General features: G+C 40.4%; 1 protein-coding gene across 1 annotated transcript; it reads right to left on the bottom strand.

Moving 5' to 3' along the window:
- Window positions 1–242: 242 nt before the first annotated feature.
- LOC115131928 (mitogen-activated protein kinase kinase kinase 12-like) lies at window positions 243–20,714 on the bottom strand. The gene is made up of 14 exons (XM_065020605.1): window positions 20,501–20,714; window positions 16,955–17,517; window positions 14,240–14,423; window positions 13,819–14,010; window positions 13,269–13,427; window positions 13,022–13,180; window positions 12,717–12,825; window positions 12,446–12,555; window positions 11,931–12,047; window positions 11,517–11,651; window positions 10,608–11,335; window positions 10,386–10,458; window positions 3,429–3,726; window positions 243–1,431 (listed from the first exon to the last, which is right to left on the bottom strand). The coding sequence occupies exons 2-14, from the start codon at window positions 17,454–17,456 to the stop codon at window positions 1,264–1,266; spliced, it is 2,934 nt and encodes a 977-aa protein (XP_064876677.1). The 5' UTR covers window positions 17,457–17,517; window positions 20,501–20,714; the 3' UTR covers window positions 243–1,263.
- Between the last annotated feature and the right edge of the window lie 4,091 nt (window positions 20,715–24,805).

The following is a 24,805-nucleotide window of genomic DNA, read 5'->3' as shown; positions in this document are numbered from 1 at the left end:
GTAACCTGTCATTTTTTAAATTTACATCTTTTCTGGGGTAAAAAATATGAGGAACTTTCCTTCTACTAATGTAGAAACCAAATGTGATTAAAACAACTGCCTGAGCCCACTGAATGAAATGGAACAAAGCATTTTGTACTGCACATTTCAGTTTGGTTTCCTTTTTCACTTTACTTCACTTGTCATAACAGGGGCCACACCTACGTTCTGTAAGAAGTTTACATGTTCACAATATAACACACCTCAGAAGATTTACCAATACAGTATTTATTTTCTTGCTCATATTTTGATATAATTCCTATGTTACAGTACAATGTGCAATGCTGTATTAAAAACAAAAACCTCTTGCAATTCAAAGGATACTTACTATTCCACTACTACCACCAGAGAGCAGTATTCTATCTTTGTTCTGGCTAGTTTCTCTGTGATCTTAAAGGGTTGTGTATTCAAAACTCTGTGGTAGGAGAGTTAAGATAAAAGTATGACTTTAACACTACCAGCTGAGGGACCTATCGAAGGTTCAAACATTTTACTGAGCTGTTCATTCACCTTTGATATAACCTTTTTAAGTGCCAACCTCAATTCATTAACAACAATTCTTATGGAAATGAATACTTTCAGGGTAAAAAAAGTGTAAACCTTCTCACAAAATATAAAACGGACACATCCAAAACTTAATAGAAACGTGTAGTCATGCATTTGTTAATTGGGCTGCATACTGCTTCATTTTTTTTTATACATCAGTTATCTTACATGTAAAATATATTATTTTTTGTAACGTGATATGTGAATATCTACATTATTCATTTGCATGGGGGAAATTTGGGAATTGGACATTAGGCTCCTCCAAGAGCTGTGATGGTAAAGTACCAGTTGGCAAGGGGACAGTGTGTGCGCATGTCTGTTTTGTCGGTGTGCAAGTTTTTTTTTTGGCTGAACTGGAGCAGTGTCTAAAGGTACCTGTATTAACACTTGATCTAAACTCTATAAAATGAAATCTAAACAAGTCATATCACAAGCTGTCCTAACAACTGCTGTCAGTTTATAACAAATCGCCTGTGTTGTTTTATGAAGATATGCTAACTAACAAACCCATATTGCTGCACGAGACACTGGTCGTTAACTTGTCATAGCCTGAGCTCAGTTGATGTGACCACTCATCACATTCAGTGAAGTCCTGTTTTAGATACTGGCGTAGGTAGGCTCTGTGATGGTTGTTTACTGTAAGGTAGCTGTCGTTCTATAGTGTCCAGTGTGTTGGCTCTATGGAGGCCCTGTCTGGTGCCCCTGAGGAGACCCTTGTTGGGGCCCAGAGGGGTACCCTGATGGAGGTGCCCAGGCCCCAGCGCTGGGTGGACGACTGGGCTCCCCACTTCCTGACTGGTCGAGCTCAGCGCTGTCGCAGTCCGAGTCGTCGCACAGGGCCCGACTCTGAGGTAGAGGGAGAGAAGAGAAACATTATGCTAGAGGTAGAAGACAAACAACTGAAACCTCAGAGTTATGGGAGGTGTTAATGGTTCTTGTCCATGGAAGTAGTGTAGATTAGAAACTAGTGGTGGGGAACAGATAAACTAGACTGAACAAAAATATAAATGCAACATGTAAAGTGTTGGTCCCATGTTTCATGAGCTGAAATAACAGATACCCAGATCATTTCCCATGTGCACAAAAAGCTTATTCCTCTCTAATTATGGTCACAAATTTGTTTACATCCCTGTTAGTGAGCATTTCTCCTTTGCCAACTACAGACCACGTGTCTGGCGTCATGTGTGCGAGTAGTTTGCTGATGTCAACATTGTGAACAGAGTGCTCCATGGTGGCAGTGGGGATATGGTGGCATAAGCTATGGACAACAAACACAATTGCATTTTATCGATGACAATTTGAATGCACATAAATACCATGATGAGATCCTGAGGCCCGTTTCTTTTAAGGTATATGTGACCAACAGATGCATATCTCTATTCCCAGTCATGTGAAATCCATAGATTAGTGCCTAATGAATTTATTTAAATTGACAGATTTCCTCATATAAACTGGAACAAATTGTTGTATGTTGCGTTTATATTTTTCTTCACAGTAATTAAAAATAACACGAGATATACAGTGCATTCGGAAAGTATTCAGACCCCTTCACTTTTTCCACATTTTGTTACGTTACAGCCTTATTCTAAAATGGATTAAATTAACATTTTTCCTCATCAATCTACACACATTACCCCATAATTACAAACCGAAAACCGGTTTTTAATATTTCTTGCAAATATATAAAACCTAAATTTAAAAAATACCTTATTTACATATGTATTCAGATCCTTTGCTATGAGACTCGAAATTGAACTCAGGTGCATCCTGTTTCCAATGATCATCCTTGAAATGTTTCTACAGCTTGATTGGAGTCTACCTGTGGTAAATTAATTTTATTGGACATGATTTGGAAAGTCACACACCTGTTTATATAATGTCCCACAGTTGACAGTGCATGTCAGAGCAAAAACCAAGCCATGAGGTCGAAGAAATTGTCCATAGAGCTCTGAGATAGGATTGTGTCGAGGCACAGATCTAGGAAGAGTGGCAAAAACAATTATGCAGCATTGAAGGTCCCCAAGAACACAGTGGCCTCCATCATTCTTAAATGGAAGAAGTTTGGAACCACCAGAGACTCTTCCTAGAGCTGGCCGCCCAGCCAAACTGAGCAATCGGGGGAGAAGGGCCTTGGTCAGGGAGGTGACCAAGAACCTGATGGTCACTCTGACAGAGCTCCAGAGTTCCTCTGTAGAGATGGGAGAACCTCACAGAAGGACAATCATCTCTGTAGCACTCCACCAATCAGGCCTTTGTGGTAGAGTGGCCAGACGAAAGCCACTCCTCAGTAAAATGCACATGACTAAAGATTCTCTGGTCTGATGAAACCAAGATTGAACTTTTTGGCCTAAATGCCAAGCGTTACGTCTGGAGGAAACGTGGCACCATCCCTACCTGATCCAGAGTGCTCAAGACCTCAGACTGGGGCGAAAGTTCACCTTCCAACAGGACAACGACCCTAAGCACACAGCCAAGGCAACGCAGGAGTGGCTTTGGGACAAGTTTCAAAATCATCCTTGAGTGGCCCAGCCTGAGCCCGGACTTCTCTGGAGACCTGAAAATAGCTGTGCAGCGACGCTCACCCATCCAACCGGACAGATCTTGATAGGATCTGCAGAGAAGAATGGGAGAAACTCCCCAAATACAGGTGTGTCAAGCTATTGCTGCCAAAGGTGCTTCAACAAAGTACTCAACAAAGTACTGAGCAAAGCGTCTGAATACTTATGTGAATGTGATATTTCAGTTGTTTCTATGTAATACGTTTGCAAAAAATTCTAGAAAATACTCTGAATACTTTCCGAATGCACTGTATATCCAGTATCAGAGAGAGAGAATTGTGTTGCCTCATTAGGATTCTGTGAAGCGTCCAGCAGGGCTTTGACCTGGCCCAGGGCTCCCTCCCTCTCAGACAGCCCGCCAGAGGCCTGCACCGGGTCAGTGTTGTCTGCTGGGATCTCTGACCCCTGCGACAGGAGGTCATCGCTACGGTCGCCCAGACGGTCGTCCGTGTTGGTGCTGACGACGTCCGGCGTGCCGCTGTGGGAGTGGTCGGTGGTGTGGCCCTCTTCGCCATCCGACACAGAGAGGTTCTCCGAGCTGAAGGTAGACACCAACTGGCACTTGGTGATGCTGGTCGGACGTCTGAGGAGGATGAACGAGGGAGAAGAGGGGGATGAAAGAAGAGAGGAATCCAGTTTAGTTTCAGTTTTGATCCATTCATTTTGATTAATATTGAATATTCATATTTTATAGTCATATTTAATAGTCATATTGAATAGTAATATTGAACAGTCATACTGAACATTCATATTGAATAGTCATATTGAATAGTAATATTGAACAGTCATACTGAACATTCATATTGAATAGTCATATTGAATAGTCATACTGAACAGTCATATTGAACAGTCATATTGAACAGTCAAACTGAACAGTCAAACTGAACAGTCATATTTAATAGTCATATCGAATAGTCATATTTGACAGTCATATTGAATAGTCATATTGAACAGTCATATTGAACAGTCATATTGAACAGCCATACTGAACAGTCATACTGAACAGTCATTTTGAACAGTCATACTGAACAGTCATATTGAATAGATATATTGAACAGTCATATTGAATAGTCATATTGAACAGTCATACTGAACAGTCATATTGAATAGTCATTAAATAGTCATATTCAATAGTCATATTGAACAGTCATATTTAATAGTCATATCGAATAGTCATACTGAATATTCATATTTTATTGTCATATTTAACAGTCATATTGAATAGTAATATTGAACAGTCATACTGAACATTCATATTGAATAGTCATATTGAACAGTCATATTGAATAGTCATATTTAAGTCATATTGAATAGTAATATTGAACAGTCATACTGAACAGTCATATTTAATAGTCATATCGAATAGTCATATTTGACAGTCATACTGAATAGTCATATTGAACAGTCATATTGAACAGTCAAACTGAACAGTCATACTGAACAGTCATATTGAACAGTCATACTGAGCAGTCATATTGAATAGAAATATTGAACAGTCATATTGAATACTCATATTGAACAGTCATATTGAATAGTCATATTGAACAGTCATTGAATAGTAAAATTCAATAGTCATATTGAACAGTGATACTGAACAGTCATATTGAATAGTCATATTGAACAGTCATACTGAACAGTCATATTGAACAGTCATACTGAACAGTCATACTGAACAGTCATATTCAATAGTCATATTGAACAGTCATACTGAACAGTCATATTAAATAGTCATATTGAACAGTCATACTGAATATTCATATTTTATAGTCATATTTAACAGTCATATTGAATAGTAATATTGAACAGTCATACTGAACATTCATATTGAATAGTCATATTGAACAGTCATATTGAATAGTCATATTTAATAGTCATATTGAATAGTAATATTGAACAGTCATACTGAACAGTCATATTTAATAGTCATATCGAATAGTCATATTTGACAGTCATACTGAACAGTCATATTGAACAGTCATACTGAACAGTCATACTGAACAGTCATATTGAACAGTCATATTGAACAGTCATACTGAGCAGTCATATTGAATAGATATATTGAACAGTCATATTGAATACTCATATTGAACAGTCATATTGAATAGTCATATTGAACAGTCATTGAATAGTAATATTCAATAGTCATATTGAACAGTCATACTGAACAGTCATATTGAATAGTCATATTGAACAGTCATACTGAACAGTCATATTGAACAGTCATACTGAACGGTCATACTGAACAGTCATATTGAATAGTCATATTGAACAGTCACACTGAATAGTCATATTGAACAGTCATACTGAATGGTCATACTGAATAGTCATATTTAATAGTCATATCGAATAGTCATATTTGACAGTCATACTGAATAGTCATATTGAACAGTCATATTGAACAGTCAAACTGAACAGTCATACTGAACAGTCATATTGAACAGTCATACTGAGCAGTCATATTGAATAGAAATATTGAACAGTCATATTGAATACTCATATTGAACAGTCATATTGAATAGTCATATTGAACAGTCATTGAATAGTAAAATTCAATAGTCATATTGAACAGTGATACTGAACAGTCATATTGAATAGTCATATTGAACAGTCATACTGAACAGTCATATTGAACAGTCATACTGAACAGTCATACTGAACAGTCATATTGAATAGATATATTGAACAGTCATATTGAACAGTCATACTGAACAGTCATATTGAATAGTCATATTGAATAGTCATATTGAACAGTCATTAAATAGTCATATTCAATAGTCATATTGAACAGTCATACTGAACAGTCATATTAAATAGTCATATTGAACAGTCATACTGAATATTCATATTTTATAGTCATATTTAACAGTCATATTGAATAGTAATATTGAACAGTCATACTGAACATTCATATTGAATAGTCATATTGAACAGTCATATTGAATAGTCATATGTAATAGTCATATTGAATAGTAATATTGAACAGTCATACTGAACAGTCATATTCAATAGTCATATTGAACAGTCATACTGAACAGTCATATTAAATAGTCATATTGAACAGTCATACTGAATATTCATATTTTATAGTCATATTTAACAGTCATATTGAATAGTAATATTGAACAGTCATACTGAACATTCATATTGAATAGTCATATTGAACAGTCATATTGAACAGTCATATTTAATAGTCATATCGAATAGTCATATTTGACAGTCATACTGAATAGTCATATTGAACAGTCATATTGAACAGTCAAACTGAACAGTCATACTGAACAGTCATATTGAACAGTCATACTGAGCAGTCATATTGAATAGAAATATTGAACAGTCATATTGAATACTCATATTGAACAGTCATATTGAATAGTCATATTGAACAGTCATTGAATAGTAAAATTCAATAGTCATATTGAACAGTGATACTGAACAGTCATATTGAATAGTCATATTGAACAGTCATACTGAACAGTCATATTGAACAGTCATACTGAACAGTCATATTCAATAGTCATATTGAACAGTCATACTGAACAGTCATATTAAATAGTCATATTGAACAGTCATACTGAATATTCATATTTTATAGTCATATTTAACAGTCATATTGAATAGTAATATTGAACAGTCATACTGAACATTCATATTGAATAGTCATATTGAACAGTCATATTGAATAGTCATATTTAATAGTCATATTGAATAGTAATATTGAACAGTCATACTGAACAGTCATATTTAATAGTCATATCGAATAGTCATATTTGACAGTCATACTGAACAGTCATATTGAACAGTCATACTGAACAGTCATACTGAACAGTCATATTGAACAGTCATATTGAACAGTCATACTGAACATTCATATTGAATAGTCATATTGAACAGTCATATTGAATAGTCATATTTAATAGTCATATTGAATAGTAATATTGAACAGTCATACTGAACAGTCATATTCAATAGTCATATTGAACAGTCATACTGAACAGTCATATTAAATAGTCATATTGAACAGTCATACTGAATATTCATATTTTATAGTCATATTTAACAGTCATATTGAATACTCATATTGAACAGTCATATTGAATAGTCATATTGAACAGTCATTGAATAGTAATATTCAATAGTCATATTGAACAGTCATACTGAACAGTCATATTGAATAGTCATATTGAACAGTCATACTGAACAGTCATATTGAACAGTCATACTGAACGGTCATACTGAACAGTCATATTGAATAGTCATATTGAACAGTCACACTGAATAGTCATATTGAACAGTCATACTGAATGGTCATACTGAATAGTCATATTTAATAGTCATATCGAATAGTCATATTTGACAGTCATACTGAATAGTCATATTGAACAGTCATATTGAACAGTCAAACTGAACAGTCATACTGAACAGTCATATTGAACAGTCATACTGAGCAGTCATATTGAATAGAAATATTGAACAGTCATATTGAATACTCATATTGAACAGTCATATTGAATAGTCATATTGAACAGTCATTGAATAGTAAAATTCAATAGTCATATTGAACAGTGATACTGAACAGTCATATTGAACAGTGATACTGAACAGTCATATTGAATAGTCATATTGAACAGTCATACTGAACAGTCATATTGAACAGTCATACTGAACAGTCATACTGAACAGTCATATTGAATAGATATATTGAACAGTCATATTGAACAGTCATACTGAACAGTCATATTGAATAGTCATATTGAATAGTCATATTGAACAGTCATTAAATAGTCATATTCAATAGTCATATTGAACAGTCATACTGAACAGTCATATTAAATAGTCATATTGAACAGTCATACTGAATATTCATATTTTATAGTCATATTTAACAGTCATATTGAATAGTAATATTGAACAGTCATACTGAACATTCATATTGAATAGTCATATTGAACAGTCATATTGAATAGTCATATTTAATAGTCATATTGAATAGTAATATTGAACAGTCATACTGAACAGTCATATTTAATAGTCATATCGAATAGTCATATTTGACAGTCATACTGAACAGTCATATTGAACAGTCATACTGAACAGTCATACTGAACAGTCATATTGAACAGTCATATTGAACAGTCATACTGAGCAGTCATATTGAATAGATATATTGAACAGTCATATTGAATACTCATATTGAACAGTCATATTGAATAGTCATATTGAACAGTCATTGAATAGTAATATTCAATAGTCATATTGAACAGTCATACTGAACAGTCATATTGAATAGTCATATTGAACAGTCATACTGAACAGTCATATTGAACAGTCATACTGAACGGTCATACTGAACAGTCATATTGAATAGTCATATTGAACAGTCACACTGAATAGTCATATTGAACAGTCATACTGAATGGTCATACTGAATAGTCATATTTAATAGTCATATCGAATAGTCATATTTGACAGTCATACTGAATAGTCATATTGAACAGTCATATTGAACAGTCAAACTGAACAGTCATACTGAACAGTCATATTGAACAGTCATACTGAGCAGTCATATTGAATAGAAATATTGAACAGTCATATTGAATACTCATATTGAACAGTCATATTGAATAGTCATATTGAACAGTCATTGAATAGTAAAATTCAATAGTCATATTGAACAGTGATACTGAACAGTCATATTGAATAGTCATATTGAACAGTCATACTGAACAGTCATATTGAACAGTCATACTGAACAGTCATACTGAACAGTCATATTGAATAGATATATTGAACAGTCATATTGAACAGTCATACTGAACAGTCATATTGAATAGTCATATTGAATAGTCATATTGAACAGTCATTAAATAGTCATATTCAATAGTCATATTGAACAGTCATACTGAACAGTCATATTAAATAGTCATATTGAACAGTCATACTGAATATTCATATTTTATAGTCATATTTAACAGTCATATTGAATAGTAATATTGAACAGTCATACTGAACATTCATATTGAATAGTCATATTGAACAGTCATATTGAATAGTCATATTTAATAGTCATATTGAATAGTAATATTGAACAGTCATACTGAACAGTCATATTTAATAGTCATATCGAATAGTCATATTTGACAGTCATACTGAACAGTCATATTGAACAGTCATACTGAACAGTCATACTGAACAGTCATATTGAACAGTCATATTGAACAGTCATACTGAGCAGTCATATTGAATAGATATATTGAACAGTCATATTGAATACTCATATTGAACAGTCATATTGAATAGTCATATTGAACAGTCATTGAATAGTAATATTCAATAGTCATATTGAACAGTCATACTGAACAGTCATATTGAATAGTCATATTGAACAGTCACACTGAATAGTCATATTGAACAGTCATACTGAATGGTCATACTGAATAGTCATACTGAACATTCATATTGAATAGGCATATTGAACAGTCATATTGAATAGTCATATTGAACAGTCATACTGAATATTCATATTTTATAGTCATATTTAACAGTCATATTGAGTAGTAATATTGAACAGTCATACTGAACATTCATATTGAATAGTCATATTGAACAGTCATATTGAATAGTCATATTTAATAGTCATATTGAATAGTAATATTGAACAGTCATACTGAACAGTCATATTTAATAGTCATATCGAATAGTCATATTTGACAGTCATACTGAACAGTCATATTGAACAGTCATATTGAACAGTCAAACTGAACAGTCATATTGAATAGTCATATTGAACAGTCATACTGAACAGTCATATTGAACAGTCATACTGAGCAGTCATACTGAACAGTCATATTGAATAGATATATTGAACAGTCATTTTGAACAGTCATACTGAACAGTCATATTTAATAGTCATATCGAATAGTCATATTGAATAGAATTGTCTTTCTTTTTCAGCATCAGACATGCCTAATTCTCACTTGAAACACAGTTTTCGTGTTTAATGGGCTAAATGACACATTCTGTTAATGTCTGACTCCAGAGTGGTCTGTTCTTGCAATTTGTAGTCTATGACGTTTCAGATTTAGATATGAAAATGTATCACAAATTAGATTGGATATAGTCAACTACTTTTTCAACTATATTTTTCTTAAGGGTAGATTTAGTGCATCTTAACTTCTTCCAGTGTGAAGTAATCTGTAGCTTGGTAAACTATATTTTCCGAGTAGCTTCCCCAACACTGCTTACCGTCTCCGTGGCAACTCCACCTCGCTGTCAACCTCCCCCTCCTCCTCCTCTGAAGACACGCCACGCCTCTGTGGACACAGCAGGGAAAACAGAATGGGTTAGCTAACAGATTTACAGAGATGAAAAGAGAGTGTACACACTGAACATAACTAGCTTCCATTGGGACTGAATTCTGGTTACCTGATTTGCATGTCCTGGTGGACCTTTTCCAGATGTTCTTCCAGTTCAGGATGGCCGCCCTGTACAGGACCTTCTTAGCTGATGGGAGTGAGATGGCCTGATGCCCCATGCTGTCTCCTAGATTTGGTAACCTCATACCACTCACTCCCTCTTCCTTATCGTCCCCATCGTTGGGCAGGCGTGGGCCGCCCAGCACAGACCCCCTCCCGGCGGCTGCCCCCCTTCCACATGGCGAGTCTGGGCTGCTAGAGAAGGGGAACGAGGCTGCGTCCTCGCTGGGCGTGTCGCTGCGTGGGGTGGTCTCTGTGAGGTCATCCAGACCCCCTGCGCCCCCCTCGGACCCCCCTAGGCCCGCGGAGGCGCTCAGGCTGCCGCCCCTCTCAAGCCCCCCAACGGTAGGTTCTCCTTTCCCTTGACCGTCAGCCGCCAGTGTGGTGCAGATGAGGTCCGGGCTGGAGGAGGACAGTTGCCTCTGCTGCTGCTCGTGGCCCAGGGCCCGCAGGGCCACGCTGGGTTCCTGGAGCTGCTTGGAGGGGCCCGTGCTGGAGCTGTTGGCCTGGGCAGGGTTTTCCCCATCGGGAGAGTGTTGAGTGGCCTTCAGGCCGGCAAGGTCCCCGCTGCTGCCCTTGCCAGGCTTGCGGTGGCGGGTCTTGACCCTACGCGAGCGGCTAGGAGACGTGGAGCCCCTGTTGGAGCAGGAGGGGATAGTGACCTGCATCACGGAGGAATCCATCTTGGGAATGATCACCTCTGACTTGAGGATGTCTGGCCTATGAGAACAGAATAGAATAGGAAATTATGGTCAGATGTGAAATAATTGGATAATAAATCTTCAGCTATTTATAATGGTTTCAATCGAGTATTTAGTTTTGCATGATCCACCTCCTTATAGGGTTCAGATAAGAACTACGCTTGTCTCCTATGCTTTTGGCTCTCGGAATGAACTCTCACCTCTTTCCAGAGGGCAGTTTCTGTGGGACATTTCTCTTCTTGATGAGTTTGTCCATGGAGTTGGAGGAGCTAGTCTGTCTGGAGCTGTGGTGCTTGAACAGTCCTGGATACTTCTTATCTAAAGACTGCTCTCTCCTAGGAACACATCAATACCATTCATGTTGATTGCATAAGAAATCGAGAAACTAGTCTGTTCTACATATTCTATTTCTATGACTTGTATCCTCTATAACCCGAAATAGCAGAGACTATTTATCAACTCATTTTGAAACACTGCATGTTCAGAAGGTCTATATGCCAGAATAGCTGACATGATTCATGTGATAAATTTGACTTTTCCTTATGCAAATGATCCGAGAATTAGCTAAACAACTAAATAAGCATCGAAGTGCTTTAATTGAGGGAGCCACCTACTTCTGCAGCTCTTTCTCTTTGAGCTCCAGCTGCAGCATGACAGCGTTGAGCTCCATGTAGAGGTTGTTGGTCCTCTCCAGCTTCCTCTCATAGTGCTCCCGGATGTCCAGAGCGTGCCTGAATAGAAAAGAGCGCACAAATGACATCATGCTCCGCATGAAAGGATGCAAGAAGTGTGCCCTGAGACTATTATTTTCTATCTCTTTCTTTTTTCTATCTTCAAAGATAGATAAGGGAAGGGCATTGGATAAAAAGGAACGGTAGACATTTGATGTTAGTGAAACTGCCTGTCGACATGACCATGCGATTACTGTACTTTAGTTTCACAGCTCATAACAAGGCACTGCCCACTGGGCACACACTGGTTGAATCAATGCTGTGTCCATGTCATTTCAATGAATTGAGTCTGGGCCCAGTGGGTGGTGGTTTTTCTCTGACACTATCCTGGCATAGCATCACTTCCAGCATCTAAAAGGGAAGAGTAACTCTGCCTGTCAGAGTGTCGTGGTACAGACCTGAGCTCCTCTCTGCGCCGGTTGATCAGTTCCTCGTCCAGTCGGTGCAGACAGGTCCCCTCAGACTTAATCTTCTCAAAGTGCTGCTTCACCTCCTCCCGCCACTCAGCCTGCGCAACACACACACACACACACACACTTAGACACTGGGTATGTGTGTGAGTGTACACGTGTATGCACATATTTGTGCACTCATATCTGTCACTTGGGAATGTGTTTGCTTGTGTATGAGTTCATCAGGTTGTGTGAGATATAGTGTAGAGTAGGCTACCTGAGACTTGAAGTATGTCTCCTGTGGGGTGGAGAGTACATCAGCTGAGGCTATATCCAGATGGAGAAGGATCTGACGGAAAGAGGGTCTATTTCTGGGTTTACAGTTCCTGCAAAGCCAAGCAGATATTTTCAGTCAGAGACAACTTTGGTATATATACTGTATAATCAATATGGTTCTACGTGGGACAAGTCTTAAAGGTTTAAAAGGACAGAATTTCCCGCTATCTATTTCCACTGCCGCCTCTCACCTCTCTCTCCTCTTTTCCACCATCCCTCTCTTTCCCTCCTTCCATCTCCACTCACCAGCACTGCCTCAGGAGGATTTTGAAGCCGTCTGGGCAGCTCTCGGGGATAGGGAGGTTCAGGCTGTTGTTGCCCACCCCCCAGATGATGGCAGAGGAGTCCACATCCTTATAGGGGACCTCCCCGGTCAGCATCTCCCACAGCACCACCCCGAACGACCTGCAGTTCACAACACTCCTTATGTTAGTGATCACTGAGATGGGATTGCATTGGTCATCTTTTCTATGGCCAAGAATCTTTCACTTACCAGATGTCCACCTTCTCCGATACGGGTTCATTCCGAATGACCTCGGGGGCCATCCAGGCCACCGTACCAGCGAAGGACATCTTCATGCTCTTATCAATGAGCTCCTTGGAGGTGCCGAAGTCAGAGATCTTCACTAGGTCATCATGGGTAATCAGCATACTTCCAAGGGTAGAAAGAAAACCACTATTATTGTAGATGTTCTTAAGCCAGAAATAGCAAAACATTTTATTAGAAAGAGCTCACTGATTGACTTTGGAGACTTCTAGTCTCTATAAGCCAGGGGTGGACGACATACAGCCCGCCGACCGGACTTGGTCCGCGAGCCCATTCAATCCAGCCCAGGGGTGGAATTATAATTTTTTGGGGTGTTAAAAAAACACTCCGGGACACTCTTGAACGGACTTGGTTTTGACTAACAAATCGTCCGTAAAAAAAAATATGTGCGGCCCTCGGTTGAATTTGGAAATCGCGATGGGGCCCTCGAGCCAAAATGATTGCCCACACCTGATATAGGCGGACGGTTTTGATAATATCGAGCACGTGGACTCACTTGGGGGACTTGAGGTCTCTGTGGATGATCTTGTGGAGGTGCAGGTAGTTCATGCCCCCGGCGATGCCCATGGCCCAGTCAATGAGCAGGGAGGGGGTGATCTTCCTGCCTGCTCTCAGCACCTCGTACAGCTGGCCCTGGGCACAGTACTCCATCAGGATACAGTAGCAGGGAGCCTGGGTGCAGATACCCCTGGGGGACAGAGAGGTAGGGAAGAAGGAATGGAGGGAGGGAGGGAGGGACAATGATAAAGAGGAGAATAATAGAGTCAATGTCTGATGATGTCATGATGGTTTGCCTGGTCTAGGCTACAATAGCTCGGACCAACAGTTGAGTATATGTTTATACGTTCTACTACTATAGTCATATACATCTCTACATCTCTGTTCTCTTGGGGTCAGGGTCAGGGAGTTTTTCTCACTTGAAGGTGATGATGTTGGGGTGCTTGAGTTTGCGTAGGTGCTTGATCTCCGTCTCCTTGATGTCCCGGACTTTCTTGACGGCCACATCCTCTCCATGGAACTTCCCCAAGAAGACCGCCCCCTGGGCCCCGCTGCCAACCCATTGCAGGTCCGAGATCTCTTCAAATGGAACCTCCCAGGATTCTAAGAATGCATCAACACAAGGAAGCAGTAAGTGACAGGCAGTGGGTGGCAGACGGCTCTAAGCAAACCAGCTGAGATGTATCATATAAACGACATCATCTGTTGCATTTTAATGGTCCACAAGGGAAAGACATCGAGAGTACATACAGTGGGGAGAACAAGTATTTGATACACTGCAGATTTTGCAGGTTTTCCTACTTACAAAGCATGTAGAGGTCTGTAATTTTTATCATAGGTACACTTCAACTGTGAGAGACGGAATCTAAAACAAAAATCCAGAAAATCACATTGTATGATTTTTAAATAATTAATTTGCATTTTATTGCATGACATAAGTATTTGATCATCTACCAACCAGTAAGAATTCCAGCTCTCACAGACCTGTTAGTTTTTCTTTAAGAAGCCCTCCTTTTTTCCACTCATTACCTGTATTAACTGCACCTGTTTGAACTCGTTACCTGTATAAAAGACACCTTTCCACACACTCAATCAAACAGACTCCAACCTCTCCACAATGGCCAAGACCAGAGAGCTGTGTAAGGACCTCAGGGATAAAATTGTAGACCTGCACAAGGCTGGGATGGCCTACAAGACAATAGGCAAGCAGCTTGGTGAGAAGGCAACAACTGTTGGCGCAATTATTAGAAAATGGAAGGAGTTCAAGATGATGGTCAATCACCCTCGGTCTGGGGCTCCATACAAGATCTCACCTCGTGGGGCATCAATGATCATTAGAAAGGTGAGGGATCAGCCCAGGACTACACGGCAGGACCTGGTCAATGACCTGAAGAGAGCTAGGACCACAGTCTCAAAGAAAATCATTAGTAACACACTACGCCGTCATGGATTAAAATTCTGCAGCGCACGCAAGGTCCCCCTGCTCAAGCCAGCGCATGTCCAGGCCTGTCTGAAGTTTGCCAATGACCATCTGGATGAACCAGAGGAGGAATGGGAGAAGGTCATGTGGTCTGGTGAGACAAAAATAGAGCTTTTGGTCTAAACTCCACTTGCCGTGTTTGGAGGAAGAAGAAGGATGAGTACAACCCCAAGAACACCATCCCAACCGTGAAGCATGGAGGTGGAAACACCATTCTTTGGGGATGCTTTTCTGCAAAGGGGACAGGATGACTGCACCATATTGAGGGGAGGATGGATGGGGCCATGTATCGCAAGATCTTGGCCAACAACCTCCTTCCCTCAGTAAGAGCATTGAAGATGGGTCGTGGCTGGGTCTTCCAGCATGACAACGACCCGAAACACACAGCCAGGGCAACTAAGGAGTGGCTCCGTAAGAAGCATCTCAAGGTCCTGGAGTGGCTTAGCCAGTCTCCAGACCTGAACCCAATAGAACATCTTTGGAGGGAGCTGAAAGTCCGTATTGCCCAGCGACAGCCCCGAAACCTGAAGGATCTCGAGAAGGTCTGTATGGAGGAGTGGGCCAAAATCCCTGCTGCAGTGTGTGCAAACCTGGTCAAGAACTACAGGAAACATATGATCCCTGTAATTGCAAACAAAGGTTTCTGTACCAAATATTAAGTTCTGCTTTTCTGATGTATCAAATACTTATGTCATGCAATAAAATGCTAATTAATTAATTAAAAATTATACAATGTGATTTTCTGGATTTTTGTTTTAGGTTCCGTCTCACAGTTGAAGTGTACCTATGATAAAAATTACAGACCTCTACATGCTTTGTAAGTAGGAAAACCTGCAAAATCAAATACTTGTTCTCCCCACTGTATATATAACTTTCCTATGGATAAAATTACTGAATATTGACACATTAGTAGGTGTTTTCCCCGTTATAGCATCATAGCTCACGATTGGATCAATATGAGCAGTGTACAGTAAGATTGCAGTTGGAGAGACATGTAGAGGCAAACAGCTGCACGTCTCCCCAGAGCTAATCTCTCATCTCCCATAATCTGTTATAAGAGTACAGTAGATAGATGAATAACCGAGAGTTTGGTCACTGTGAGAAGACAGACGCCAGTAGGCGGAATAAGAGAGACAAGCAGATTAATTCTGCATGAGGTCCACTGAAGTTTTGTGGTCTCAAGGGACCTGCTGCTGTAGAGGCAGCTGTTCTTGTTGTCTCGTTAACCAGCTGTGAATCCGCTACCATAGATAAGACTGTGAATGAGGCTAGTGCAAAGGTAACATTAGCCGCATTATGGCGGAGAGTAGGGGATGGTGGCAGGAAGGCATAGTGAGAGATATAAAAAGAGAGAGAAATGTAAGCCATTTTAGTGAATACCCTCCAAAATGAAAAGTGGCAAGGAAGAGCAGCATCTCGAAGTTGAACCTTTTTATTGGATATATAATGCATCACCATGGTTACGGATTTACCTCAACATCTTTCACAGTGAATGACTAACATTTCAAGTCACAATAGATTCAGTATCCTACATGACATCGCCATGTATTTCTGTATTGGTTAAGGTATTCAGTATCCTAAAAGTATACAAAAGTCGTAATTAAACACAGAAGACCTTGTGCTGAAGTGACAAAGAACTGGCTGTTATACTCACTCCACACACCTTCCTGGTTATGCTTGTGTTCGGGGGAGTATGCTTTCCCGATCATGGTCCAGACGGGTTTCAGGCAGCCAAACAGCCCCTCCAGAAACCCTCCACCTCCTTGCTGCATCCGGATGTTGTCTGATTGGCTACGGACGGCCCCAGCCTCCGAGCTAAGCCCCGCCTCTGCCCCGCCCCCACACTGACAGGCCTCATGCTCGTGTAACTTCAGCACACTGTTGTCAAAGTGGGCCGGGGGCCCGTCACTAGGGGTGGGGCTGCTGCCGCAGGTGTGGGGGCACCCCTCAACCCCGCCTAGCACCCCTGGTGCCCCACCGGTGTCGATGGACAACACGTTGCGGAGGACACACTGGGTGGGGGTCAGGTCGGTCTCTGGGGTGCAGGCAGGGGTGTCTGCATCCAACCTGCGGAAGGGGGGCTCTGAGATGGGGGTGCTGAAGCCTGAGAGAGAGGGGGAGGGGGCGCGGGGCTCATGGAGGCAGGTCCCACTCATCAGGGGGTCCCACAACACAATAGCCAAGGATGGATGGGAGTACAGAGGGAGAAGGGGAGGCCTGGATGGGGAGAAACAAAAATGAATCACTATAAATCAGCATAATCCATTAATACCTGCTCTTTTGGCTGTTTGGAGCTGTCCAGTGCTGAAATATACCTGTATCTCAGTTTCTCATTCAAAATAGTGTTTTCTGAATGTTTGGCCTTGTCAGTATGATACATATACTCTCAGAAAATAGGGTACGGTTAGGGTCAGAGGCATACCACAGTTTTGCGAGCTTGGCAAACCTGTATTGGGGAGTTTCTCCCATTCTATTCTGCAGATCATTTCAAGCTGTCAGGTTGGATGGGGAGCGTCACTGAACAGCTATTTTCAGGTCTCTCATCAGATGTTAGATTGGGTTCAAGCCCGGGCTCTGCCTGGGCCACTCAAGGACATTCAGACTTGTCCTAAAGGAACTCCTGCGTTGTGTTGGCTGTGTGCTTAGGGTCATTGGAAGGTCATTGGAAGGTCATTGCAAACTCCAAGCGGACTGTCATGTACCTTTTACTGAGGAGTGTCTTCCGTCTGGCAACTCTACCACAAAGGCCTGATTGGTGGAGTGCAGATTGGTGGAGTGCAGAAGGAGTTGTCCTTCTGGAAGTTCTCCCGTCTCCACAGGTGAACTCTGAGAGTGACCATTGGGTTCATGGTCACCTCCCTGACCAAGGCTCTTCTCCCCCGATTGATCAGTTTGGCCAGGCGGCTAGCTCTAGGAAGAGTATTGGTGCTTCCAAACTTTTTTAATTTAAGAATTATTGACGCTATTCTTCTTGGGGACCTTCAATGCTGCAGAAATGTTTTGGTACTCCAGCCAAGTCGTAGAAACATCTCAAGGGTGGTCAATCGAAACAGGATGCACCAAACTCAATTTTGAGTCTCATATCAAAGGGTCTGAATACCTATGTAAATAAAGCATTTTTTATTTTTTATTTTTAATACATTTGCAAAAAATGTCTAAAAACCTGTTTTTGCTTTGTCATTATGGGGTATTGTGTGTAGATCGATGAGATTTTTATTTTTTCAATAAGGCTGTACCGTAACAAAATGTGGGAAAAATGGAAGTGGTCTGAATAATTTATGAATGCACTGTATAATCTCACATGGTACTGTTCTGTACCTTTGTTCTGTACATTTGGGGATAATCTAGTATAATGTAAAAATGTTGTACTCGATATTTGGAATATAAAAGGTACAATCACAAGAGGCATGGCTGAGTCGGGGTGGCATTCAGTTAGTTATTTTTGGCCACCTGTGATTGAAAGTGGTGTACCAGTTTAAGCAGTCTATGGTTATGTTAATTAAAGTTTGAGCATGTCTGCTGCTAGTTCTGACGTCTTTATAAAGGCTTACATAAAAGCATGTGACAATAAAGAGCTGTAATTAATATTTCAGAGACGTTAACCCAACACTGATCAAACTAGTCAAGAGGTATATGGACCTCTTAGCATACTGATTAACATGTTGACTTGACAGTTGCTCGACCCAGGTTCGAGTCCCAGGCTACCCCCACGAATTCACTACACTGGTGTCAGAAGCGGGATGGCGGAGAGGTGTGAACACATGAGGAGCTTGGTATAGAGAAGAGGTATATTTTTTGTCACTGTGATGGTACTCTAAAAAGGGAAATTTGTACAAACTGCAAGGATATATACCTATAACTAACAATGGATTTCGCTTACAGGTACCACTACAGTGACAAGCGTTTGGAACCCTTTAAGTACAATTTGGTATCTTCTTTAAGTTTAAGTAGAGTAGAAATGATTGTAATCAAGTCAACTACAAAGGTGTTGTTCACTCAGCAGAAAGACTGTCTGTAAACAGACTAAACATCAGACAGATGGGCCTTACTTTGTGGGAAAAGAGAGGGAGAGAGTGAGAAAAAAAATGACTACAGGGAATAAAAAAAATCTTGCTCTACCTTTCTTTAAAAAAAACACTCCTGTGAGAACAAGTCAACCGTTTCGATGCAATTTCTCCTCAATATAGACTCAGTTATTCAGTAAACCACATTTTAATATCTATGAATCTATGAACGGGATCGAGGCAGTCAAACAGGGCCAAATCATCTGGAATGGGAAATAGTTTTATGAATGAACCAGGAAGATAGCACTGACTACAGAATAAACCTGACCTTTATCCCCAGGGTGAATCCCTTAGGAGTGTCACCATAGGACAGGAAAGCCTATATATTTGTTACATTATGGATATGGATAGTACTCTGTTGGAATCAATAAGGATGAGTAAGCTGCTATGCTTCTTCTGGTACTGTATGTATCGAATGGTCCTGTTACATGCTTGGCTTGATAGTGTTATGCTGCAACCATTTCATTTACAATACTGTACAAGTGATGGCATTGTATCTCTGTAGAATATGACGAAATTGCATAACTAACCCATTGAGGTGTGTGTGTGTGTGTGCGTGTGCGTGCGTGCGCGTGTGCGTGTGTGTGTAAGTAAGAGAGAGAGAGAACTGCCACATGTACCCAATTTACATTATACGGCAGCCCCTTACTCTGTACTGCACCACCGCATGAGAATCGCGACGCTCGAGCGAATAGAGAGCGTTAAATGGGAAAAACACTGGGCCACAGTGGGAAGGAGCACTTTCGCTCACAAATGCAGGGAGATCTATCTTTAAATAACCAAGGATGTGATGATGACACTCACTAGCATCACAGTCGACGTGCATGAATTAAAGCCCGAACCGTACGAGTCCATCCATGCCAAGTCTAACTGCCGCATCGTCTGTAGATTTACTTAATGTTGGCACCAACACAAACATATTTCGTAATAGATTATCACGCTGCTGCATAAATATGATCTCTCGCATTAATCAGCGATTATGCATTTTCTCCTAGATTGACGTGCTGTTACGCTACAATGTGAACAGAGTACGAACAGAGTACATTGCATGAGGCAAAGACAAACCTACATGAACATCTCATTATACCTGATTTCCTATTTGATCTATAATACTTGATAGCATGACATTCCCATACCTTTCTGCCTGGTTGATGTCGCGTTGTCAAGTACGGGATGGGTTCAGCTTGCTACATGCGATAATTAAGAACAATTGTCGTTTTTCCTCTCCGGACTTACAGTCGTTTTATTGCGTGAAAGTCCCTTTCCACGAGTTCACGTTATCAGAACGAATCCCAGCGGGCAAATTGTGTTATCAATAACCTGGGAACCATGGAACGTGAGTCGCGCGCTGTGTTGGGGGAGGGAGCTGTCTCCTTCCCAGTGCTGAATTGACGTCACGGAGGAGCAAGCTACCCACAAGGGGGCGCGAATATCGCCCCCACAAAATTGTACAGTGGTTTCCATCTTTTCAGCAACGTTTCATAAACTGTCTTCGAGTCATGTGAGTTCCACTGACTTCTTTGTTCTTTGCTTGAGATGATGCCTTTGGAAATGTTTTGCACACACAATTAATGGTTCAGATACGGTACGATAACGTGGGGGTAACTAGCACTCCCCAAGAACAATGTCCAATTGCTGACACAAGAAAAGCAAAGTTTGGTAAAACATTTGGAATATGGATGATGGTCATACTTAGAAAAACAAACTATGAAGGCAAATAAGTGGCTACAGTTTACGCTTTTTTAATCAAATGTTTTTTTTTTAATAAAATCTTTTGGGGTAATTTATGTTAAAATATATATATATATTTTTAAATGTATTGAGTGATTAACTAAATTAACTAGTGATTAAGTTAAAGTCCAAGTATCAAATATTGAAATAACTGTTAATATCCTCACTATGATGAGGTTTTGATGTAAGGTCCCTCTTTTTATTGTCCCATTAAATCATGTCCACATCCTAAAGTATCTACAAAATGACTATGTAACTCATTTAAGTTATTTGGACATGATTTGAACATGATTTGGAAAATGCAAATTTAGTCACTATTGACTTACATCGAATCTAACTTAATTAGATTATAATTAGATTACCAGTCAAAAGTTTGGACACACCTACTCATTCAAGGATTTTTCTAGATTTTTTTTCTATTTTATACATAAATAATAGTGAAGACATCAAAACTATGAAATAACACATATGGAATAATGTAGTAACCAAAAAAGTGTTAAACAAATCAAAATATATGTTGTATTTGAGATTCTTCAAAGTAGCCACTTTTGCCTTGAAGACAGCTTTGCACACTATTGGCATTCTCTCAACCAGCTTCACCTGGAATGCTTTTTCAAACATCTTGAAGGAGTTCACACATAAGCTGAGCACTTGTTGGTTGCTTTTTTTCTTCACTGTGCAGTCCAACTCATCCCAAACCATCTCAATTGGGTGAGGTCAGGTGATTGTGGAGGCCTGGTCATCTGCTGCAGAAATCCATCACTCTCCTCCTTGATCAAATAGGCCTTACACAGCCTGGAAGTGTGTTGGGTCATTATCCTGTTGAAAAACAAATGATAGTCCCACTAAGCACAAACCAGATAGTATGGCGTATCGCTGCAGAATGCGGTGGTAGCCATGCTGGTTAAGTGTGCCTTGAATTCTAAATCAATTGCTGACAGTGTCACCAGCAAGCACCCCCACACCATCGCACCTACTCCTCCATGCTTCACGGTGGGAACCACACATGCGGAGATCATCCGTTCACCTCCTCCGCATGTCAAAAGGACACGGCGCTTGGAACCAAAACATTTGACTCATGAGACCAAAGGACATATTTGCACCAGTCTAATGTCCATTGCTTGTGTTCCTTGGCCCAAGCAAGTCTCTTATTATTATTAGTGTCCTTTAGTAGTGGTTTCTTTGCAGCAATTGGACCATGAATGCCATATTCACGCAGTCCCCTCTGAACAGTTGATGTTGAGATGTAGCTGTTATTTATTTGGGCTGCAATTTCTGAGGCTGGTCACTCTAATGAACTTATCCTCTGCAGCAGAGGTAACTCTGAGTCTTCCTTTCCTGTGGCGGTCCTCATGAGAGCCAGTTTCATCATAGCTCTTGATGGTTTTTGCAACGGCAGCTTTCCACGCTTTGAAATTTTGACATTTTCCCCATTCACTGACCTTCATGTCTTAAAGTGATGATGGACTGTCGTTTCTCTTTGCTTATTTGAGCTGTTCTTGCCATAATATGGACTTGGTATTTTACCAAATAGGGCTATCTTCTGTATACCACTCCTACCTTGTCCCAACACAACTGATTGGCTCAAATGCATTAAGAAGGGCTCTGCCCCACCTGCCCTGAATAACAGGTCGCCACTGCCAACATTCAATGTCTACAATACGTTTTTACAATGTGTTTGGTTCATCCAGGCCATGTAACAAACAGCATCAGTGTGAACCAGAGTATGTGAGCGGAGTTGAGCGGTTGGAAATACCGCACTGCTCAGGTGCTCCAGATCATTTGCCAAGTCTCTGCTACAAACCGCTCTGTGCTCAAAAAAGAAAACTGCCGCTCGATATTTTCTCCATTCATTACAATCACAATTTAACCAACACCCATCTATTTTTGTGACTACCCGGGCCTACTATTTGGTTTTGAAGTATTGAAACCAAATCATATGATTTGAATGAAAAGTGTTTGAATAAACATGAAAAGGTGAATGTAAGAAGTGCACATGTCATAATAAACAGCATATAAACATTCCAAATAGGTCAGGAGCCAGACAGGGAGCCCAAGAAGGAATGGAAAGGAATTATTTAGGCTCTATTATTTCTATTATTTCAAGGCTATAGCCTACAAAGAAATACATTGTGAAGCATTTGCGAGTGTGACACAAAAGGCTGGTAGGAACATAAAGCATTCAACATTGTTGTATTATATCATTATAGTCTATACATTTCATATATAGGTTGTGACTTTACTTATAATTAAATACAAATTAATCGAAAAATGACATTATTGCCTTTGAATTTATTTTTAGAATACATTTTTAGAAACATGAGTTTGGCCTGTCTGTGGCTTCAGGCTCATGCGATGGTGCCTGGAGATCGGGCCAGTAGCGGAGAGTATCCATTCCACACTTGCAGGATGCTAAACATCATTTTCGCCATTCTTGACAGGCTGGGCAGAGACCCTGAGTTTTGTATTTATGTATATAGGTAGGCCTAAAGGTTTTTTAGTGGTGTGGGGGCTGTGCTTTGGCAAAGTGGGTGGGGTTATATCCTTCCTGTTTGGCCCTGTCCGGGGGTGTCCTCGGATGGGGCCACAGTGTCTCCTGACCCCTCCTGTCTCAGCCTCCAGTATTTATGCTGCAGTAGTTTATGTGTCGGGGGGCTAGGGTCAGTTTGTTATATCTGGAGTACTTCTCCTGTCCTATTCGGTGTCCTGTGTGAATCTAAGTGTGCGTTCTCTAATTCCTCTCCTTCTCTCTTTCTAGGACCATTCTCTCTCTCGGAGGACCTGAGCCCTAGGACCATGCCCCAGGACTACCTGACATGATGACTCCTTGCTGTCCCCAGTCCACCTGGCCATGCTGCTGCTCCAGTTTCAACTGTTCTGCCTTACTATTATTCAACCATGCTGGTCATTTATGAACATTTGAACATCTTGGCCACGTTCTGTTATAATCTCCACCCGGCACAGCCAGAAGAGGACTGGCCACCCCACATATGCTCTCTCTAATTCTCTCTTTCTTTCTCTCTCTCGGAGGACCTGAGCCCTAGGACCGTGCCCCAGGACTACCTGACATGATGACTCCTTGCTGTCCCCAGTCCACCTGACTGTGCTGCTGCTCCAGTTTCAACTGTTCTGCCTTATTATTATTCGACCATGCTGGTCATTTATGAACATTTGAACATCTTGGTCATGTTCTGTTATAATCTCTACCCGGCACAGCCAGAAGAGGACTGGCCACCCCACATAGCCTGGTTCCTCTCTAGGTTTCTTCCTAGGTTTTGGCCTTTCTAGGGAGTTTTTCCTAGCCACCGTGCTTTTACACCTGCATTGTTTGCTGTTTGGGGTTTTAGGCTGGGTTTCTGTACAGCACTTTGAGATATCAGCTGATGTACGAAGGGCTATATAAATAAATTTGATTTGATTTGATTTTAGACAAAATAACCCAATCAAAACGGAAAGCTTCTTGAATACCTGCATATACCAAGCCTATTGGGCCAAAATCAACTATGGCCTATTGTATAAATAGATAATAGAACAAACATGAACGAAACATTTAAGATTTGTTTTTTTGTTTAGAAACACTTTGCTCAATGACACACTTAGTTATCTATCACCTCATTCCTTTATTTTAGCATGTGAATGTAGTACACCACCATGCCTCAGGACACGTGTCCTTTCAGATTCCATTATGATTATTTAGTTGTGGACAACTC

Source organism: Oncorhynchus nerka, linkage group LG7, assembly GCF_034236695.1.
Source record: "Oncorhynchus nerka isolate Pitt River linkage group LG7, Oner_Uvic_2.0, whole genome shotgun sequence".
NCBI lineage: Eukaryota > Metazoa > Chordata > Actinopteri > Salmoniformes > Salmonidae > Oncorhynchus > Oncorhynchus nerka.
Note: the sequence above shows the minus strand (reverse complement) of the source record. Positions and strands in the feature narration are given on the sequence as shown.

What these genes read in the sequence shown, in the direction of transcription:
- LOC115131928 (XM_065020605.1), bottom strand. Translation starts at nt 17,456, where the DNA reads ATGAGTGGGACCTGCCTCCATGAGCCCCGCGCCCCCTCCCCCTCTCTC. An exon ending in CGGCGCAGAGAGGAGCTCAG is followed by an intron (nt 12,048 to 12,445) that starts GTCTGTACCACG and finishes TTTTCTATTCAG; the next exon opens with GCACGCTCTGGACATCCGGG. An exon ending in AAACTGCCCTCTGGAAAGAG is followed by an intron (nt 11,336 to 11,516) that starts GTGAGAGTTCAT and finishes CTGTTCTCATAG; the next exon opens with GCCAGACATCCTCAAGTCAG.